The sequence below is a fragment of the Microtus pennsylvanicus genome, chromosome 2 (assembly GCF_037038515.1).
Source record: "Microtus pennsylvanicus isolate mMicPen1 chromosome 2, mMicPen1.hap1, whole genome shotgun sequence".
Lineage (NCBI taxonomy): Eukaryota > Metazoa > Chordata > Mammalia > Rodentia > Cricetidae > Microtus > Microtus pennsylvanicus.
The window spans coordinates 9,655,297-9,672,875 of NC_134580.1; the positions used below are offsets into that span (position 1 = coordinate 9,655,297).

General features: G+C 49.9%; 1 protein-coding gene across 1 annotated transcript in view; it reads left to right on the forward strand.

Moving 5' to 3' along the window:
- The window catches only part of Myh9 (myosin heavy chain 9), an 82,683-nt gene that overhangs the window by 11,431 nt on the left and 53,673 nt on the right, over positions 1-17,579 (forward strand). Inside the window, exon 2 of the mRNA XM_075959999.1 lies at positions 16,719-17,070. Within this exon, the coding sequence (XP_075816114.1) occupies positions 16,738-17,070 (333 nt within the window). The 5' untranslated portion in view covers positions 16,719-16,737. The remainder of the gene's footprint in view (positions 1-16,718; positions 17,071-17,579) is intronic.

Genomic DNA, 17,579 nt, shown 5'->3' on the forward strand with positions numbered 1-17,579 from the left:
TGGGGCTATTCCAGTAACCATGGCTTGACTTAGTCCTCTTTGTCAAGGTGCTGTTTCCATCATGGATAACAACTTGAGGTATGTCTTCAGTGATCAGAGGAGCCCAGTGCAGCCCAGACATTCTGGTGACCCTTTTCAGGTCTAGGGGATGAGCACCTCCTGGTGGTTTTTTTTTTTTTTTTTGACAGGGTTTCACTATATAACCCTGGCTGGCCTGGAAATCCTTATGTAGACCAGGGTGATCTTGAACTCATAAGAGAGCCACTTGCTTCTGCCACTGCCTCTGCTTCCCCAGAGCTGAAGTTAGCTCTACTCACCCCCTACTACTTCTTAGTCTGCTTTGACACTCACGTTCTCACATGTAAAGGGACCGAGAGGAGCGCAGTGAAGATTAGACTGGGCCGGCTACATATTGAAACTTTGTCTCCAACAAAACCAAGCAACTACCCCCTTGCACCCCTCTAACCTGACTCTTGTCTTGATGTTCTTGAGGCAGCTGAAGGATTGACTTCAAGCAGCAGGTACACTAGCTAGCCCTCATCCCAATTCTGCTCTCAGCGTCCCTTTTCACTTCAGAGCCCTTAGTGGTCGGGCTGTTGCGCCTTTCCATCTGGTGTGAGGAGTGTGGCTGGCGTCTCTCAAGGTCAGCGGGAAAGTGGTTCAGAACTATAAACTTTTACGTCCCGGGGTTGGCCAGAGGTGAGTGGCTGCTATTATAAAGCTGCTTTGCTGAGGACTTAGCCTGATTGGGGTGCCTCTCCTACTTCTCAGGGAAGTGCTGGCTCCTGAGTCTTGTGTTGGGCCTCAGGACCCTTGTGAGTCCTTTGAAGGCCCACGGTGGACTGGCGAAACAGGGGAACATGTTTATCCCTGACTGGGGTCAGGCACACAAGTTTAATTTCAGCCTTGGGTGGGTGATGGCACATGGCAGCTAACAACTGTTTGTAACTCCACTTCCAGAGGGTCCAGAAGCCTCTTATGGATTCTGTGGGTACTGATAGGTGGCACACAGACATACATGCAGGCAAACACACATACACATAAAATAAAGTAAGGTAGAGAGTAGTGGATGAAGACAAGACACCAGTGTTGACCTCTGGCCTCTGTACACACAGAGACACATACATCACAACACATACAAAAGTCTATTTTGTATGACAGTCTTTTTATTATGGCTGCATGAAACTGTCACATCAAGGTTATTATGGCTGAAGTCTTCTACACGGAAGGCTGTCAGGAGTAGTGTTCTTATTTTATAGCTGGGCATGTTGAGACTCCCAGGAACCTAAGAATCAAACGATAGCTAGACTATGAAAGAGCTAAGATCCTCTGTTCTCATGGCCTCTCCCACATTCTCATGCCACCATTATAAAGGCAGTGGTGACATGGGTTTTCTGCCCCAGTGACTTTGGGTGCCAGTTGCTTACTGACTTATTGGTACCAGGTATAAGATCCCACCTCAGGTGAGCATGGGCAGGCCAGGGCTGATGTGGTCGGCAGGTATGTGGGAGTTAGGAAGGAGGAGCTAGCTATTCTTAGCCTGCTTTCTTAAGAGAACCCAGCTTTGCTTCTCTTCTCCGGCACACCTCCTCCTGCTGGCCCCCACAATCACGCTGTTCTCAGCCTGCCTTCTGCCCACAGCCTGCTGCCTGCGTTGTTTCCTGTCCTGTCAGGGTGAAGAGGAGGAAGTGCTCAGGAGGAAAGCCTTATTTTCCCTGACTGTGTGGCACACGTGGCATTCCCCTGCACTACCAGTGCTCAGCTGCCCAAGCGAGCTGTCTCCTCCTCCCCTCCCCAGCCCTGGCCACAGTAGTCACTTGTTAGTTGTGTGTCCTGTCTGTAAGGGTTCTGGGGATGCTCCAGGTGGCAGGCTCTGCCTCATTGTGCACTTTGGAAGCCCTGTGTGAAAGTGCCCGAGGCTGCTGTGGGGTGGGCCTCCTTCTTCCCTTGGAAAACCAGTCCTGGGCTTTAATTATCTTTAGGTCAAATAGCAGACCCCCCCCCCCCCCAGTCCCACCCACCCTTTTTCTTCTGGCCTTCAGACAAGAATGTGAAGTATGTGGTCCTCTGTTGTGGACCTGAGTAGAGGTCTGGGTGCCTAGGCAGTCTGGCCGCTGGGGTGGGACTCAGAGGCTTGCCTTGGCTTTACAGGCTGCTTTGTTGTGCCCTGACTGTCAGGGACGTTCAGGATTGGTCGTAGTTTGTCAAGACGATTCCAGGCTTACTCTGTATATCCAGTGTGGCCCCTTTGAGACTGCTGGGAGGAGCTGCAGTAGGGAGATGACCCTCTTCCCCTCTCAGCAATCTTAAACCTCAGAGAAATCAAGTTCAGAGGGATTGGCAGGGGAGTCTGGTACAGGAAAGGTCAGGGTCAGGCCTGAGAACCAATTCTGTTGCTTCAGCTTTGGGGCAAGGAGACCAGAGTCACCTGCACACTTTCTTCCTGATCTGATGTCTACTGTGATCCTTGCTGATTGCTTCTGAGTCTACAGCTTTATTGCCTCCCAGGAGGCGGGGAGCCAAAGGTTGGACATAGGACTCTGGAGTCCAGAATGAGACTGCAGGATGCAGACACCAATAGCAAGCCATGTACCAGTTGTGTCTTTTGCAAAAGGATACCAACAGAAGTTACCTGCCAGGGCTGCTGTGTGTAAGTTCAGTTTCTCTGGATGGAAGCAGGCAGGATGAAATTAATGGCCATGTGATCTTTTGAGGTGGGCTCTGTAGGGGAGATTCTGTGTGATTAGTTTATTTACACCCTTCCCCCCCACCCAGAAAGCATCCAGGGGAGCAGCTCAGGAGCATCACTTTCTGCTTTGATCCCAGCATCTTCTGGGGACACTTCCGTGTTTTCTTCTCTGTGTACACGTTTTTGTATACATGCCTATGGGCACGTCTGTGAACATAGATCTATACATATGTCTATGTACGCATAGCTCTGTATCCAGATTTGTGTATGTCTATGAACAAGTCTGTATGTATTCAGGGTTTTGTGAGTACATGTTTCCACATACATACATACATACATACATACATGTCTGTGAGTGTATATTTGTGCAAACATCTGTATATGCACATGTTTGTATTTGTACATGCCTTGGTATATGTTTGTATCCAGGTCTTTGGGTATGTATCTTCGTGTGTATGTGTTTGTATATATATATATATATATATATATATATATATATATATATATATATATATATATATATATATGTCTCTGTGTGTGCATATTTGTTACACACATGCCTGTGTATGTGTCCAGATCTTTAGTGTGTGTATGTGTGTGAGTGTGCAAGTGTGTATGGAGGTGAGCTTGTGGGAGTTGTCTCCTGTGTGTGTTCTGAATTACCAAACTCAAGGTGCCAGGCTTAGTGACAGGCAATTCCACTCCCCTCATCTCTTTGGCTTGCATCCAGGTCCTTTATGTATCTATGGTTACATGTGTATGGGGGCTGTGGGCACAGGACTTGCTCCAGAACAGGATGCTCTGACCTGAATGTCCCTAGGGCAGGCCCCCTACTTTTCTTATAAACAGCCTTGGCCAACCTTGGTCACTTTGGAGCCTAATTGTGTGGCTCAGGCAAAGGTAAAGTTCTCTGGACAGTCAGGATTCTGGTGAAGGACATGGTTTGGGGTCATTCCTGCCAACCAAGCTTCCTATCCAAGGGCAGCTGGGGTTGGTCTGCCTTTAGACAAGAGTAACTATGTAACTAGAAATTGTTAATTTTCTTATGTGTAAAACTAATAGTTTGGTCTTCACTCAGTGGTTCCTACTTTGATCTTCCTGAGAGGCAGGAGGCTCAGGAATGCATCTGAGCACCTCAGAAGAGGGTGTCAGATTCTCTGGAGCTGGAGTTGAGGCCATTGCTGTATATGAGTACTGGGTACTGAACTTTGGTCCTCTGCAAGAATAAGTAAGCATTCTTAATCCCTGAGCTGTTTCTCCAGTTCCTGCTTGTATTTTTTTTCTTTTTTTCTCCCTTCGAAATAGGGTTTCTCTGTGTAGTCCTGGCATCCTGGCTGTCCTGGAACTAGCCCTGTAGACCATTCTGGTCTCAGATTCATGGAGATACACCTGCCTCTACCTCCAGAGTACTGGGATTAAACGCTTGTTTGTGTTTTAAGAAAAGGTCTTGGTGTGTCCTTGAACCTAAGTCTTATCGTCCCCCAAGATTCAGGGCTGCAGGTATATATGCCATACCCCTATCTGCTGCCTTCCTGATTCTTAAAGAATGCCATCAGGGCAAGTCAGGTGCCTCTGAGCTTCCTGATTTAAGAGGGAGGGACTGTGATTTCCATCTTGGCTTTGTCAAGGTTGGCAAGATCAAGCCACAGGAGTATGGTGAGACACATGTCTGGCAAGTGGCAGGTTTTGGTTCGCTGTTGTCTTCTGACTTGCCAGAGGCTGGAGCCCCCTTTGCCTCCATACTTGGAGTTCTGCTTGGCCTAACTGGAGGTGGGACTTATTGATGGGCAAGTAGCTTGCCCTGTGTTTGAGTCGGTGGGTGTTTCCCGACTGTCAGCTGGATGATACCAGTGTCTCTAGAAGTGAAGTAAAGTAGATATCAGTGCACACACAGCACACGGCCATCATCTCATGAAGCCGGTTGGCGTTTGCGTGTGTGTCCTGTGGTGGAGCTCATTGGATGAGTACTCTGGGGGTTTCTCACAATCCTGAACTTAGGTTTCTTCCTGCAGGTCTGAGCTGATCTGCTCCTGGAGACCAGCCTGTAAACGAGCCCCTTTCAAGGCCAAACGCTGACTAGAAGTCTTGACAGAATTCTGGGAAAGAGCTGCATTCTTGGAGGGGAATAAATCATGCTGAGTTGGGTTAGGCAGGATGTGACTTCAAGCCCCTAAAGTGTGCTGCTTCTATGACTGACTCATTGTGAGTTCAGCCATGACAGAGCCACACAGATGACTGGAGGAGCCACTGTGGGGGGGAGGGGCTGCCTGTCTGTGGCGCCAGCAAACATGGGCGCAGGGACCCTGTTTTCTCTACAGTGGTTCTGAGTTAAACCTTACAGGGACAGGGCAGGACAGTAATGCCAGCCAAACCCGCCACATCCTCCTTACTTTTGCTCTTCTCTAGTCACCGCAGGGTGGCAGATTGCTCAGAGGTCCAGAGTCTGTCCCCCTCCCTTTCAGGATGGCGTAGGTGATCAGTTCACCCCGGTAGTTGCTACGTCAGTTCTGGGGGGAGGGGGACTGTTGGAACTGTCACTTGTGTCTTAGAAACAAAGATTAGTGTATGTCACACAGGAAGGTGGAGGGGATGTGGTGACAGTGATCCCGCGGTCCCAGAGGTCGGTCTGTGCAGTCTGGCCTTTGCTTGTTATGTGATCACACTGATATCTGGGCCGTGAGGTGTGGTAGATGGTGTGACTCTGAGTCTGCAGGGCAGATCTCAGAGCTTGCTAGCCTGCTGGGCTAGGCATTGCCAGCTCTGGGGTCAGTGAGAGACTATCAGAAAATGAGGTGGAGATTGGTAGAGCAAGATCCTGGGCATTGACCTGTGCCATAGATACCTTGCCTCCTTCTCACCCCATCCCTCCCACAGGCAAGAGAGAGAGTGGGAGGCAGAGATTTCATTGAACTCGATTCCTAGACTTTGACCTTTAGGAAAGGAAGGCTAGACCCTTCCTAATTTGGTCAATTCGGGTTAGGCATTATTTAACACCCCCACCTGTGTTGGCCAGCAAGGGCCTAGTGGTGACCAGAGTCCCAAGGCCTGCAGGATAGAAGGAGGCCGTATGGGGAAGAGGCTCTATAAACCAGCCCCCCTAACCTCCAGACGGTTTTTCTTTGTAGCTTTAGAGCCTATCCTGGAACTTGCTCTGTAGACCAGGCTGGCCTCGAAATCACAGAGATCCACCTGCCTCTGCCTCCTGAGTGCTGGGGTCAAAGGCAAGTGCCCAGCTATAATTCAGGTTTAAAAAATTGTTCTTTTAAGGGCTGGAGGTGTAGCTCCGTGGTAATTTGCCTAGTGTGTATATGGCTCTTGGTTAGAATTTTCAGCACCACTCCAAAATAAAGTTAAAAGATTTTACAAAAAAAGAAAAATTTTATTTAACTGTCACTAAGAGGAAATAGTTTTGCTGGATGTCTGCTCTATTGCAGATAGAGTGACCTTCAGAAATCATTTATTTATTTATGGACAGAATCTTGGCTTGGAACTTGCAGTGGAGACCTGGTTAGCTTCAAATTCACAGGTCCACCTGCCTCGCCTCCTGAAGGGCGAAAGTGTTGAAGGCCTGACCTAAGCTTCCACCAGGCGCAGGGCACCCTGTTTCCGATCCTGGATTGCATTGCTCAGCAGTCATGATGTGGACTTGGAGACCAGCGTTCTGCACTTTCCCACTGAGACAGTGGCCTGTAATTAAAATTTTCGAGTACAGTTATTTTTCTGTGTTGGTTTTCAGCAAACCATGCTCACATGCTTGAGGAGAGAAAAGGCCTTTCTCAGCAGAACCAAGGGGAAGGAAGGAACCCCACCATCTGAAGGGCTCCAAGTTGCCCCCATGCATGCGTGGGCAGCCGAACTGGGAGAGGCTGTCTGCATGAGGGCACTGCTGCTGTACACGTGGGAACAGCTCCCAGAGAAAGCAACCTAAGTGTTTTTCTGTCAGCCTAGCAAACCTGAGGGTGTGTGTGGGGGGTCCAAGCAGGAGGAGTGAGAGGAGGGACCAACTGCCCCACTCTGCTGGGAGTGCCGGATCTCTTCCTGGAATAACTTGCTTCCCTACAGCTCCTGGACCAGGTGAAGGCTCATTACAGGCAGGTGAGGCTTCTGTGTGACCTCACTGTGCAAATATTGAACCAATTAAAAGCTGACTTATCTGAGCTCCAGCCCCGCCTGCTGCCCGGCTGGCCTTAGCTCTTGGCCAGGCTGCCTAACCTGTTGTTGGAGCCCCTTTCTCCCCCACCCCCTTTCCCCTCTCCTATCCTCCTTTCCTTATCTCCCTTCCTCTCTCCCTTTGTCCTGAGACTTTAGACTTGAGGCTTTAGTGGGAGTTGCCTTTGGAGTGATCACTCAGGGCTGCTAGATTCCAGCGTTTGGAGAGTTCTGGTCTTTCCCCCAGCATTGACTTGGGGGACCCTGTCTGTAAAGAGGACCAGAGGAAACAGTTCTGCACCGTGAAATAAGCAGAGCAGCGAAGCTGGGGCCGGACTGAATCTGGCCTAGGAGAAGAGGACAAGGAAGCCCATACCACAGTGTTAGGAAAGGGCTGCTTGCCGGGTGAGGGCCATGCTTGGGCTTGAAAGACTCAGCCAGCAGGAAACAGGGGAAGGAGCATGCAGCTGCTCTGGGTGGGGATATGATGTGAGGAAGGACCCTTAGGTGCTGGTGCTGATGCTGTATCAAGCATGATTGGGTGTTGGGTTGGCCTAGTCGGGCAGTTTGTCCTTTGGGTGGACCGCTGTGCTGCTAGGAGTGGCTCATTGCTTTCTGTCCTGAGACAGCTATCTTAATGGAGGAGACTCAGTAAGATTATCATGTAGTTCCTGTGACACAGGTTACATCCGGGCTGTTCCTGCCTCTCTGTGAACATCTACATAGAGCCCTGGAGTTGGCCGCTTGTCATCTGGGAGGCTGTAACTGTGGGATTCCAAGAAATTGCACAGGGTGGGGGGTGTCAGAAGGTAAAATCTGACAGCTTTTGTCTCCTAGTTTAGTCCTCTACCCGGCCTGCACTGGGAGCTGGATCCCCAGTACCCTACTCTGACTATCCTGGAAGATGGGCTTCCCCCCTAAGCTTGGAAGTACCCTCTTTGCCAGGTCTAGGACTTTCCAGCTGTGATTTCCCATGTGTGGCCACCCACCCCCTCAATGAAGTATGTAGGGCGAACTCTAAAATGCAGAGTGATGGTGTCATCTCCCCCTCCCTCACTGTTTCTAGAATAAAGTCCACATTCCTAAATGGCTGATAAGATCGTGCTGGTCCTGGTGACCGCCTCCAGCGCTTTGTGAATTCACCCCCACCTTTAATGCACAGGATGAAAATCTACACAGAAAATTAATTCTCAGGCCTTTTTTAAAAAATATTTTTCTTTTAATTGACAAAATAGAACTTGTCTGTATTTATTTTTCCACGTACATTTTGAGATATGTGCTGGTGCCCTTTGCTGGGCATAGGCACCATGAAAACGGCCACCGGCCCACATGTCTCAGCTTATGAAAAAGGCAGTAGCTTGGGCAGGCTTTGGGCTCTCAGCCCTTGAGCTGAATTCCTCTGGGTCTTTTCCCTGCTCTGGTTTCCTTATCTGCTGAGCATCAGCTTGGGCCTGGGTTGGAATACTGCTAATACAAACAGGTCCCAGCTTCTCCTGTAAGCAAACAACATTCCTGAGGTGGGGGCCGGGGGAGGAGCCCTCCTGGTACTCAGCAGCTCTGCCTCCACCTCTGCACAACCTGAGGTCTGTGGCTGCCATAGAGAGGCCACTGTGAGGCTGGCTGTGAGGCAGAGTGGCCCCTTGTGGCCCCTCCCTGTAAATAGCTGTTGTTTGTGCCAGGCCCTTTGTCTGCTCTGAGCTTAATGGCAGACAAGTGTGAAAGCTGAGGCCTGGGGTTTGGTAACAAACTGGTGGTCAGTGCCAGGCCAGGCTCAGGTCCAGCTCGCCTGGCACAGCCCTTGCACACAGCCCTTGCGCACATCCTGTCAGCGTTTCCCAGATCAGCTTGGAGCAGTCTTTTCCTCCACAGCATCTTCCTGAGTGCCAACTCTAATCTGATGAATTAGGCAGGCTTCTTTCTCTTGCCTCAGAACTCTACAGGGGGCTGTGGTGGTGCACACTTACCCTGAGGACAGGGCAGAACTTGCAGGGAAGATGGGGAGCCACTCTGGGAGCAGGACAGAGGAGAAGGATGAAGTATTAGGAGTCTGTGGGAGCATGAATTGCAGCTCCTTCAGTAGGTTGCCCCTCCCCCCTTCTTTCTAAAACCAGCAGTCTGAGATGTTAATAGCTTTCAGGTCACAGGAATCGTGAGCAGAGGACACAATTGTGGAATCCACCCACCCCCGTCCTTTTGGCCCCCACACCATACCCATTCTGTGTGTTTGGTGTACTCTGGCCATTTATCTTGGGGTTTGAGCAGATGCCCCTACTCCTTCTGAGTTCCAAGACTGATGGGCAAGGTTGATGGCCACAGCCCTCGCTTGACAGGTGAAGACTTAGCCCTTCAGCCTCTTAGGGCACCCAAAGGCAGCACCAGCTGTGCTTGTCAGTGTCCTTTTGGTATGTTGGTCTGGTAGGTCCTAATTTGCCTTGGTAAGTTGGGGTGCCATAAGGTTCTAGAAATCAGTTCTGCCCTATGCAAAGCTTTTGAGGGGTATCAATAAATTATCTCCACACCGTTTTTCTTTGTACATTGAAGCCCCAAATATACTTTCCCTTACTGTATATGTATATGACAGTTCACGAATGACTTAGTTTTCCTAAAGATGAGCTAGGCGGGCCCCTCCCTCCTTGTTTCAACGTGTCTCTGTCCTCTCTTCTCTAATCTGACCCCTTTTGTAAAGCTTGGGTGATTTTCAAGCCACTTCTCATTCATTTATACACTTACAAAACTGGAGCTGTGTGCCTGCCCTGGGCCACACATTGTGCTAAACATTGGAATTGAGATGGTTGAGACCAAATTCCTGTCCTCATTACAGTTTGACCAGTTGGTCACTGTGGTGGAAATTAACGCAGGGTATGGAGGGGAGGGACATCAAACAGGACATCTCTTTCTACCTTAGGAACAAGTGAGCTGAGATCTGAAGGCTTCCTGATGCAAAGAAAACAGCCTCTTGGGAACTTTGGGGTCCTGATCCGATTGGCCATGAGCATAGAGTTGGCATGAAGAGCTGGGATGGAAAGTGGAGAGGGAAAGGGCAGGGCAGCCTCCTCCCCATCCGGGATGATTCGGCTTATTCTGAAGAAGGTGTGGAGTTATGGAATCTGTTGGAACCTAACCAGTAATGTCTATTAAACAGGAGAATGTGTAAGAAGCGGCGAGGGGAGGAGTTTACACTCTCCAGTGTGTAAACTTGGGTACCCAGATCCACAGAGTCTCAGGGCATGGGAGGTGGAGGGTTCAGGCATGGTGCTCCTCCAGGTGGAGGTAGCTCATTGGAAGGTGCTTAGGTGAATTGGAGTGTGGAAGAGAGGCCTGAGTGGGAAGGGAAGTACTCATATGGGAACTGTGAACTGCAGAGAAGAAGCCATGGGCTCCCTGGGACCTGACCCTGATTGTTCCACAGTATTACTCACTAAATAGCATTTGATGTGCAATTCTACAGACAGGGTGAGCTGGCATTGATGTGGAACAATTCCTACCCTCCTCCCTCCCTCCTTCCCTCCCTCCCTCCCTCCCTCCCTCCCTTCCTCCCTCCTTCCCTCCTTCTTCCCTCCCTCCCTCCCTCCCTGATAATACCTGTTTTCTGTTGCTTCCCTGGACTTTTTGATGCCTGTGAACTTTGCTTATGGGTCACTGTCTGAGCTCCTGTGTTGGAGTTTTGGAGGGGGGCACACCATGTCTTTTTGTATGCTATTTTAAAATTAGCATATGTAGAATATTACTTGTGGGGATGACACTGTAGGCAACCCTCTAGCTTTGTGCACTAGAGGAGCCGTGCTCATCCCCCCGCCACGGACCTTAAAGTCCAGTCAACCGAATCCCTTCAATCGTAGCCTTTTATGAAAAGGACAATCCTTTCGTGGTGACAGTGCCATCAATACCCATCTTTGCTTGAGTCCTAGAATCATATTAGCTTCAGAACTTTACTTTCTTTGGACACAGGGTCTTCAGACTCCTGAGCACTCTAGGATTATAGGCTCCTGGAGGATAATTTTAAGTAATTTCTTTGTGCAGAGAGCTGTGAAGTGTTTTGTTTGTTTTATTTTTATTTGTTTGCTTTTCTTTTTCTTTTCTTTCTTTTTTTTTTTTGAGACAGGGTCTCACTCTATCCCTTGACTGGCCCGGAACTTGCTGTGTAGACCAGGCTGGCCTTGAACTCACAGAAATCTGCTTGCTTCTGTCTCTCAGGTGCTGGGATGAAAGGTGTGTGCTACCATGCCTGGTTTTGTGAAGTTTGGTTTTTCTTTTTTCTTTTTCTTTTTGTGTACTGGGGATTGAACATAGGCCCTCCCACGTTAGGTAAGCACATTCTACCACAGGGTTCTGTGCCAGCCAGACTCCTGTGTCACAGAGGAGATTGGTCAGACACCTCAGAGCCAGGGAGGATTTTCCTTGTGTTGAGGTGCAGCTTGCCTTCTAACGCTCCCATCTTTGGTGATATCTGTGGGGTGTTTTTGGTATATTGGGGACAGGATGCTAATGACATCAGTTGGCAGAGACCAGGAATGCATTTTGTCCAGGTCAGCCCCACCAAGCGAGATTTGGCCCTAGAACAGCCCTGAGGTAGAAGATCGCTGCCTTAACCAAGCATACGTTTTTATGAATTGCTGCTATGTTAGCTTTTGCTTCTCTTCCACCCCTCTCCCTTCCTCATCAGTTGCCAGGGTTTTGCCCAGCTTCAAGGACTTCACAGCCTTTTGTGCTTGCCCCTGAACTCCCACTGAGTCCCGCTTTCTCTTGCTCCTCTGGCCTCTTGCTTCACTGAATCTGTGGTTGGAGCTGGTTGTGGACATGCTTCCCTCCACAGCGAGTGTCCATGGTGTGCGTGCATTTGAGGAACATATGTGGAATTGAACAGCCTGTGCGTAGGGAGAGCAGCATGGAGTGGTATCAGGTGTGGTCGGGGTCCAGGGGGCATGTGGCAAGCAGCCCCTCCTCAGCCGTCAAGTGTCCAGTTGCATTTGGGTTTGGGGAACACATGACCAAGATTGAAGAGAACTTTCTGTCTGCTCTATCTGCACTCCTGCGTTCACACGATACTTCAGGGAGCTGTGTGTGCAGCCTGCCCCCGTGTCCCTCTGCACAGCAAAACCCCTGGGACTTCTGCGTCTTCGCAGTGACTTCTTATATGTAGATCCTCAGATATGTATTTGGTGATTGAAGAAACAAAACTCATGGCTTTGAAGTTACAGCCTTTCCTTTTATAGAGCTCAGTGACCTCTAAACCAGTATCTGTGAAAAGAGGGAGGAGGGACATGCTCCCCTGTGTTTTCAGGGGACAGGGAGTGAAGATGCAGGGAGCCAGCACCTGGGATTAAGCTGGACTGGGGCTTCCAGTGTGTGCCACTCAGCTGTGGCCTATGCCAGTTACCTGGTAGGAACGCTTTAAAGGAGAAAGAGTGCCTCGGCTGGCAGGTGCAGGGCTGTCCCTGTCTTCTGGACCTGTGGTGAGCAGGGTGTCATCACAGGTGGGAGCGTATGGAGGAAAGCTGCTTGCCTCATAGCAGCGAGGAGGTTCAGAGACAGCAAGAATGTGCTGGGACAAGCTATGACCTCTGAGGACTCTTCCACTGGGCTCCACCTCTGAGAATGACTACTACCATCTCCCTATAAAGACAGCAAATTGCCAGGCGGTGGTGGCGCACGCCTTTAATCCCAACACTTGGAGGCAGAGGCAGGAGGATCTCTGTGAGTTCGAGGCCTGGTCTACAAGAGCTAGTTCCAGGATAGGCTCCAAAGTTACAGAGAAACACTGTCTCCCTGTCTCAAAACACCAAAAAACAAAACAAAATAAAACAAAAAACCCCCATCAAATTATGACTCCACTGAAGAGACCTCATGATCCAGTCACTTTCCCACAGCTCCACCCCGAGCATTTCTGCACTGGAGCCAAGCCGTTGGCATCTGAGCTTAGTGGGGTGGGGCGTTAGGGTCCAAACCATAAGCAGAATCTGAGTGGGGGCTGCCAAGGTTGGGACTGGAATCAACCTTCTAGGCCATCAGTGACTGCTGAATCCAACTACACTTAACACCTTAATTTAGTTCCGGAAGTTTCCATTTTCTCTCAGAATCCCTATACACACGAGGACAGAGAGCCAGGCTCACAGCTTTGAGGAGACACCCTAACGTCTGCCTCACCAGGGGCTTCTCTGTTCTTTCTTTCCCGTAGTTCTGTGGCTAGGGCACATTGGCTCAAGGGGAGGCGACAGTGCTTGGAGGGCACACAGGTCCACGCTAGCCTGGCCTTTGAGGCCTGTGGAGCCTTGTCTCCTTCACCCGTAGATGATGTGATGAAATAGCCCTTGAGATGACTGCCAGGATGGAGTGGAAATGGAGTGCACATTAGCAAGTCTGCAGAGCAGAGGCTTTATGATGAGTGTAACAACTTAAGGGCTGCCAGCCTGGAATCTGGCCTTGGAGGATGTTAGACGAGTCTGGTTGTCTAGGAATGGAAAAGCTCACAGTGCCTCCACCAGCATAATTTCCATCTTTACTGGGCCAGCAATTCACTCTCTGAATAAACACACAAACAAGTAAAAAGAGAAGCAGGCAGGGGATGAGGGAGACAACCTAGTGCAGGCTTAGGGAGAGGCTGGGGAGATGGATAGTGAAGGAATTACATTCTGGGTTGAAAGAAGAGGTTTTTGGTCAACCTCTCTGCTTTCAGTTTCATCATTTCCTGAGAGTCCTAATATAGCTTCTGGTGTGTCCTGCTCGATTATGGCCTAAAAAGGCAACAGCTTGGGTTTCTGAAGTTGGATGGGCACCCGCAGGAAGCTTCTGGGGAAGAGCGGCCCAACCCGACCCAGTCTCCAGTGGGCCAGAGCTGCTGAGTCCCTTAACTCCTCCAGTGCTGCCTGCCAGCCCCCGAGGAGGAGCCAGGGCAGGCAGTGTTGGCAGGGTCATGTTCTATTGTGTGCGTGCCTCCCACGTACACACGCACACATGTACACACACACGCACACACACTCCTGCCCTAACGGCAGCAGCGCTCTAAGAAGATGGTTAGACCGAACATCCCGGGGCCACAGACATGTTTCTATACTCCTCCACTGCAGAAATGTCATGTTGCAGTTCACTGCAAGGAGGCCTACGGGTAATAAGGGAAGCTCCTCGAAATGGTATTGAAAAACTGCTTTGGAGCTAGCCCAGTGCTCACGAGGCCCCAGGTTCAATTCAGTTCTTAGTATGGAAAACAATAACAAAAATGAGAAAGCCAAACCAAATCCAAACCACCCCTCCTCAACGATGTCACTCCAGCAAAACAACAGGCTTTGGAATACTATGTAGTCACTAGTGACCCACAAAGAAGTGCCTTGGGTTTGAGTCCCAGCCCTCTTAGCTCCAGCGAGCTAACTCTTAAGATTTGTTCCATCACTTGAAGCTTTGGGATAAACACAGAACCCCATAGGGAAATGGATGCAGGCAGTAAGTTAGGTAAATGTGAATGTCTGTGAGAAGTGTTTCTATGAGTCCAAATTAGGAAGGACCAACCAGTAAAATGAGAGGAAATGGCTTTAAAAATTTTTTGTGTGTATCAGTGTTTTGCCTTTGTGTGTGTGTGTGTGTGTGTTCGTTCCCACAGAGGTGAGAAGAGGGGATCAGATCCTCTGGATCTGGAGTTACACAGATGGTTGTGAACCACCACGTGCATTCTGGGAACTAAACCTGGATCCTCTGCAAGAGGAACAGGCATGCTTAACTGCTAGGCCATTTCTCCAGCTCTCAGAAAATGAATTTTTTGTTTTGGTTTTTTTGAGATAGGGTTTCTCTGTATGGCAGTCCTGGCTGTTCTGGAACTCGCTTTGTAGTCCAGGCTGGCCTCGAACTCACTGAGAATCCGCCTGCCTCTGCCTTCTGAGTCCTGGGATTAAAAGCATGTGCCACCACCCAGCGAAAATAGATATTTTTTATTAAAAAATATTTGAAGACTGGGCATATACACTGACCTCCCACCCCCACCCCCAGGTCACACTGAACTGTGTGAATTGCAGCGCAAGTCTAGGACTGCCGCCACAGAGGCAAAGGCAGATGTGGGTTAGAACCCCACTGCATGACTGAGCTGGGGATTCCGAGCAGTGACTCACTGTCTCTGTGCCTGTTCTCTCTTCTTGAATTAGAGATAATAAAAGCTGCTTCCAGGGAGCCTAGCAGTGAGGCGGTATGCTTGATATTGGTGGTAGACACTTAACAACCATCCCACCTCCTGGGATAGGGATCTTGTGCTGGGCAGTGGTACATACTCTCAGGTGTACGCTCAGGTATCTCCACTGGATGTGTAACCCAGGCTGGCCTCTGCCTCATGCTCCTCCTGCCTTAGCTTGCCTTCAAGTGTGGAGACTGTGAACATCTAGTGAAACTGCCACCCACTTAGGATTTTGGAGAAGCGCAATGATGGAGATATCACACCCTTTCTGAGTTTGAGTTCAAAGTTGGGAGGCAGCAGCTGACGAAAGCCTGGGTTCTGTGTTCATGGTGGCTGTTAGTCTTGGTCGGGCTACCTTTGACGGGGTAGAGGACAACTGGGGATTACTGTGGCAGACAGGTTTGTCCAGTGGCCTGGTCTCAATTGGCAATGCCTGGACCAAGTGCTGGCACTCTGGTGCTCACTCCACAGAAAAGATGAAGACTGAAGGCACGTTGCAGCTGCCCAATTCTGTTCTGCTTGCTATCAGCTGACCCTGGGCCTTGGCCCTTCTTCAGTAGTCCTTGCAAGGTAGCTGACGCCTTGTGCAGGGGCTACGGGGGTGCAAGGACTGCAGAGTTTCCTGGTGCTGGGTTTAGATAAGGAAAGCCACCAGCCGATGGAGCTGCGGAGGCTGCCGGGACTCCTTCCTTGAACTTGCTTCCTTCTTGGGAGGGAGTTTGGGAGTACCAGGTTTCCAGGAAACCAGCCCCTGGTGGAGTGAGCAGGGAACCCCTAAGCCTAGGTCTGGAAACTATTTAACAAGCCAGAGATGGAGGCCTGGGCAGCCAAAGCCTCCAGCCTCTTTCACATCAAAATATCTGTTGGAATCAGGGAACTTGAAAGCTGAGCAACTCTGGGTTCAGATCTGGGAACTCAGTGGCTTTCCAGAGTTGGCTGGCCAGATTTGATCTCACAGAGCAGTGCTTTCTTGTGTCCCTTACTTGTGTTCCAATTTCTGGTTGCTTCCTCTGAGGCTTTGGGCCCAGTGCCATACACCAGTTTTCAGATGCTGGTTTTGGTTCAGTCAAAGCAACAGCCCCCAGGGATCCAGCCTGTCTGTAGGCTTCAGTCACCACTTTGCTAAACACAGAAGGCCAGAGACCAGGACCTGGAGTCCTTGGAGCCTCTCTGCACAAGCCCCTGACTCTCAGAGAACTGTGCTTACAGATGGGTATCATAACATATGCCCAAGCCATTTGTGGTTCTGTGAGGACTATCTTTATTCTGCAAATAAGTTTTGAAAATAACAAGTCACACGAGTGCTTGTGTCCTCCTGACCCACCAGGCATTTCTGTTCCCTTTTACTTCATGGTATAGCCCAGGGCCAGCTTCTGTTCTCACTGATGTCACTGTGCAGGTGTAGTGAGTTGCCATCTTGGCTAACTAGATACCTGTGTTCTTGGAAGTGTTCAATGCCTTAGCAGTGGACTGTGGCTGAGTCTGTCTTTGTGGAGATGCTTAACTCATCCCTTCCCATGGTAGTGTTGTCTGTGGAATTGCGTGTGTGCTGATCATAGAGTAATGCCCTTACTCACTACTTCCTAGCCAAATCTTGCTGTCTCTCAGATGTGTAGAGTGAGAAAATTAGGGCGATTGCTCAATCTGATGATGTAGAGCTTCCCTGCATGAGCGTTTGCAGGGAGAAGTCTTCTGTGGCTGATGTTCTGTCGTTGTGCCTTTTCTTAGGTCCTGGCCGTAAGTCACCATGGCCCAGCAGGCTGCAGACAAGTACCTCTATGTGGATAAAAACTTCATCAATAACCCGCTGGCCCAGGCCGACTGGGCTGCCAAGAAGTTGGTATGGGTGCCTTCTGACAAGAATGGCTTTGAGCCAGCCAGCCTCAAGGAGGAGGTGGGCGAGGAGGCCATCGTGGAGCTCGTGGAGAATGGGAAGAAGGTGAAGGTGAACAAGGATGACATCCAGAAGATGAACCCACCCAAGTTCTCCAAGGTGGAGGACATGGCAGAGCTCACGTGCCTCAATGAAGCTTCGGTGCTGCACAACCTCAAGGAGCGTTACTACTCAGGGCTCATCTACGTAAGTGGCTCCGAGATGGGTGGGATCTCCTCATCCCCAGGTGCCGGGCTCCAGCTAGCTGGGTGAGAAGAGGGCTTTAAGAAGCTCCAGGTGAGATGCTCACAGCTGTCACATCTGTACATCCTGTGACATCACCCTTTCTGTTCCCTGTCTACTCTGTTCTTGGCCACATGTAGGAAGCACATGCTCCCACCTGCTAGCCTCTGACCTCAGATCTCTGTGAAGACATGTGGGTTCAGGCCAGCATAGTAAATTCCTTCTAAGGGGAGTGCTGCTGTCTCCTGGCTCCCTTGTTCTTCCTGGACCACCCAGTCAACCCCTATAGCCACTAGTTTGGTTCAGTCCCATTTTGGTACTTGAGGCATTTTTTCCTTGTAGAATCCTGTTGGTAAAGCATCTTTCCTTGGGGTCACACATAGAACAGAGCTGAGCTGCCGAGAGTGGAATGGTGACATAGCAACATTTTGTTAGTGCTGGGTCCACGCCAGGTCCTACAAAAGAGTGGCCTT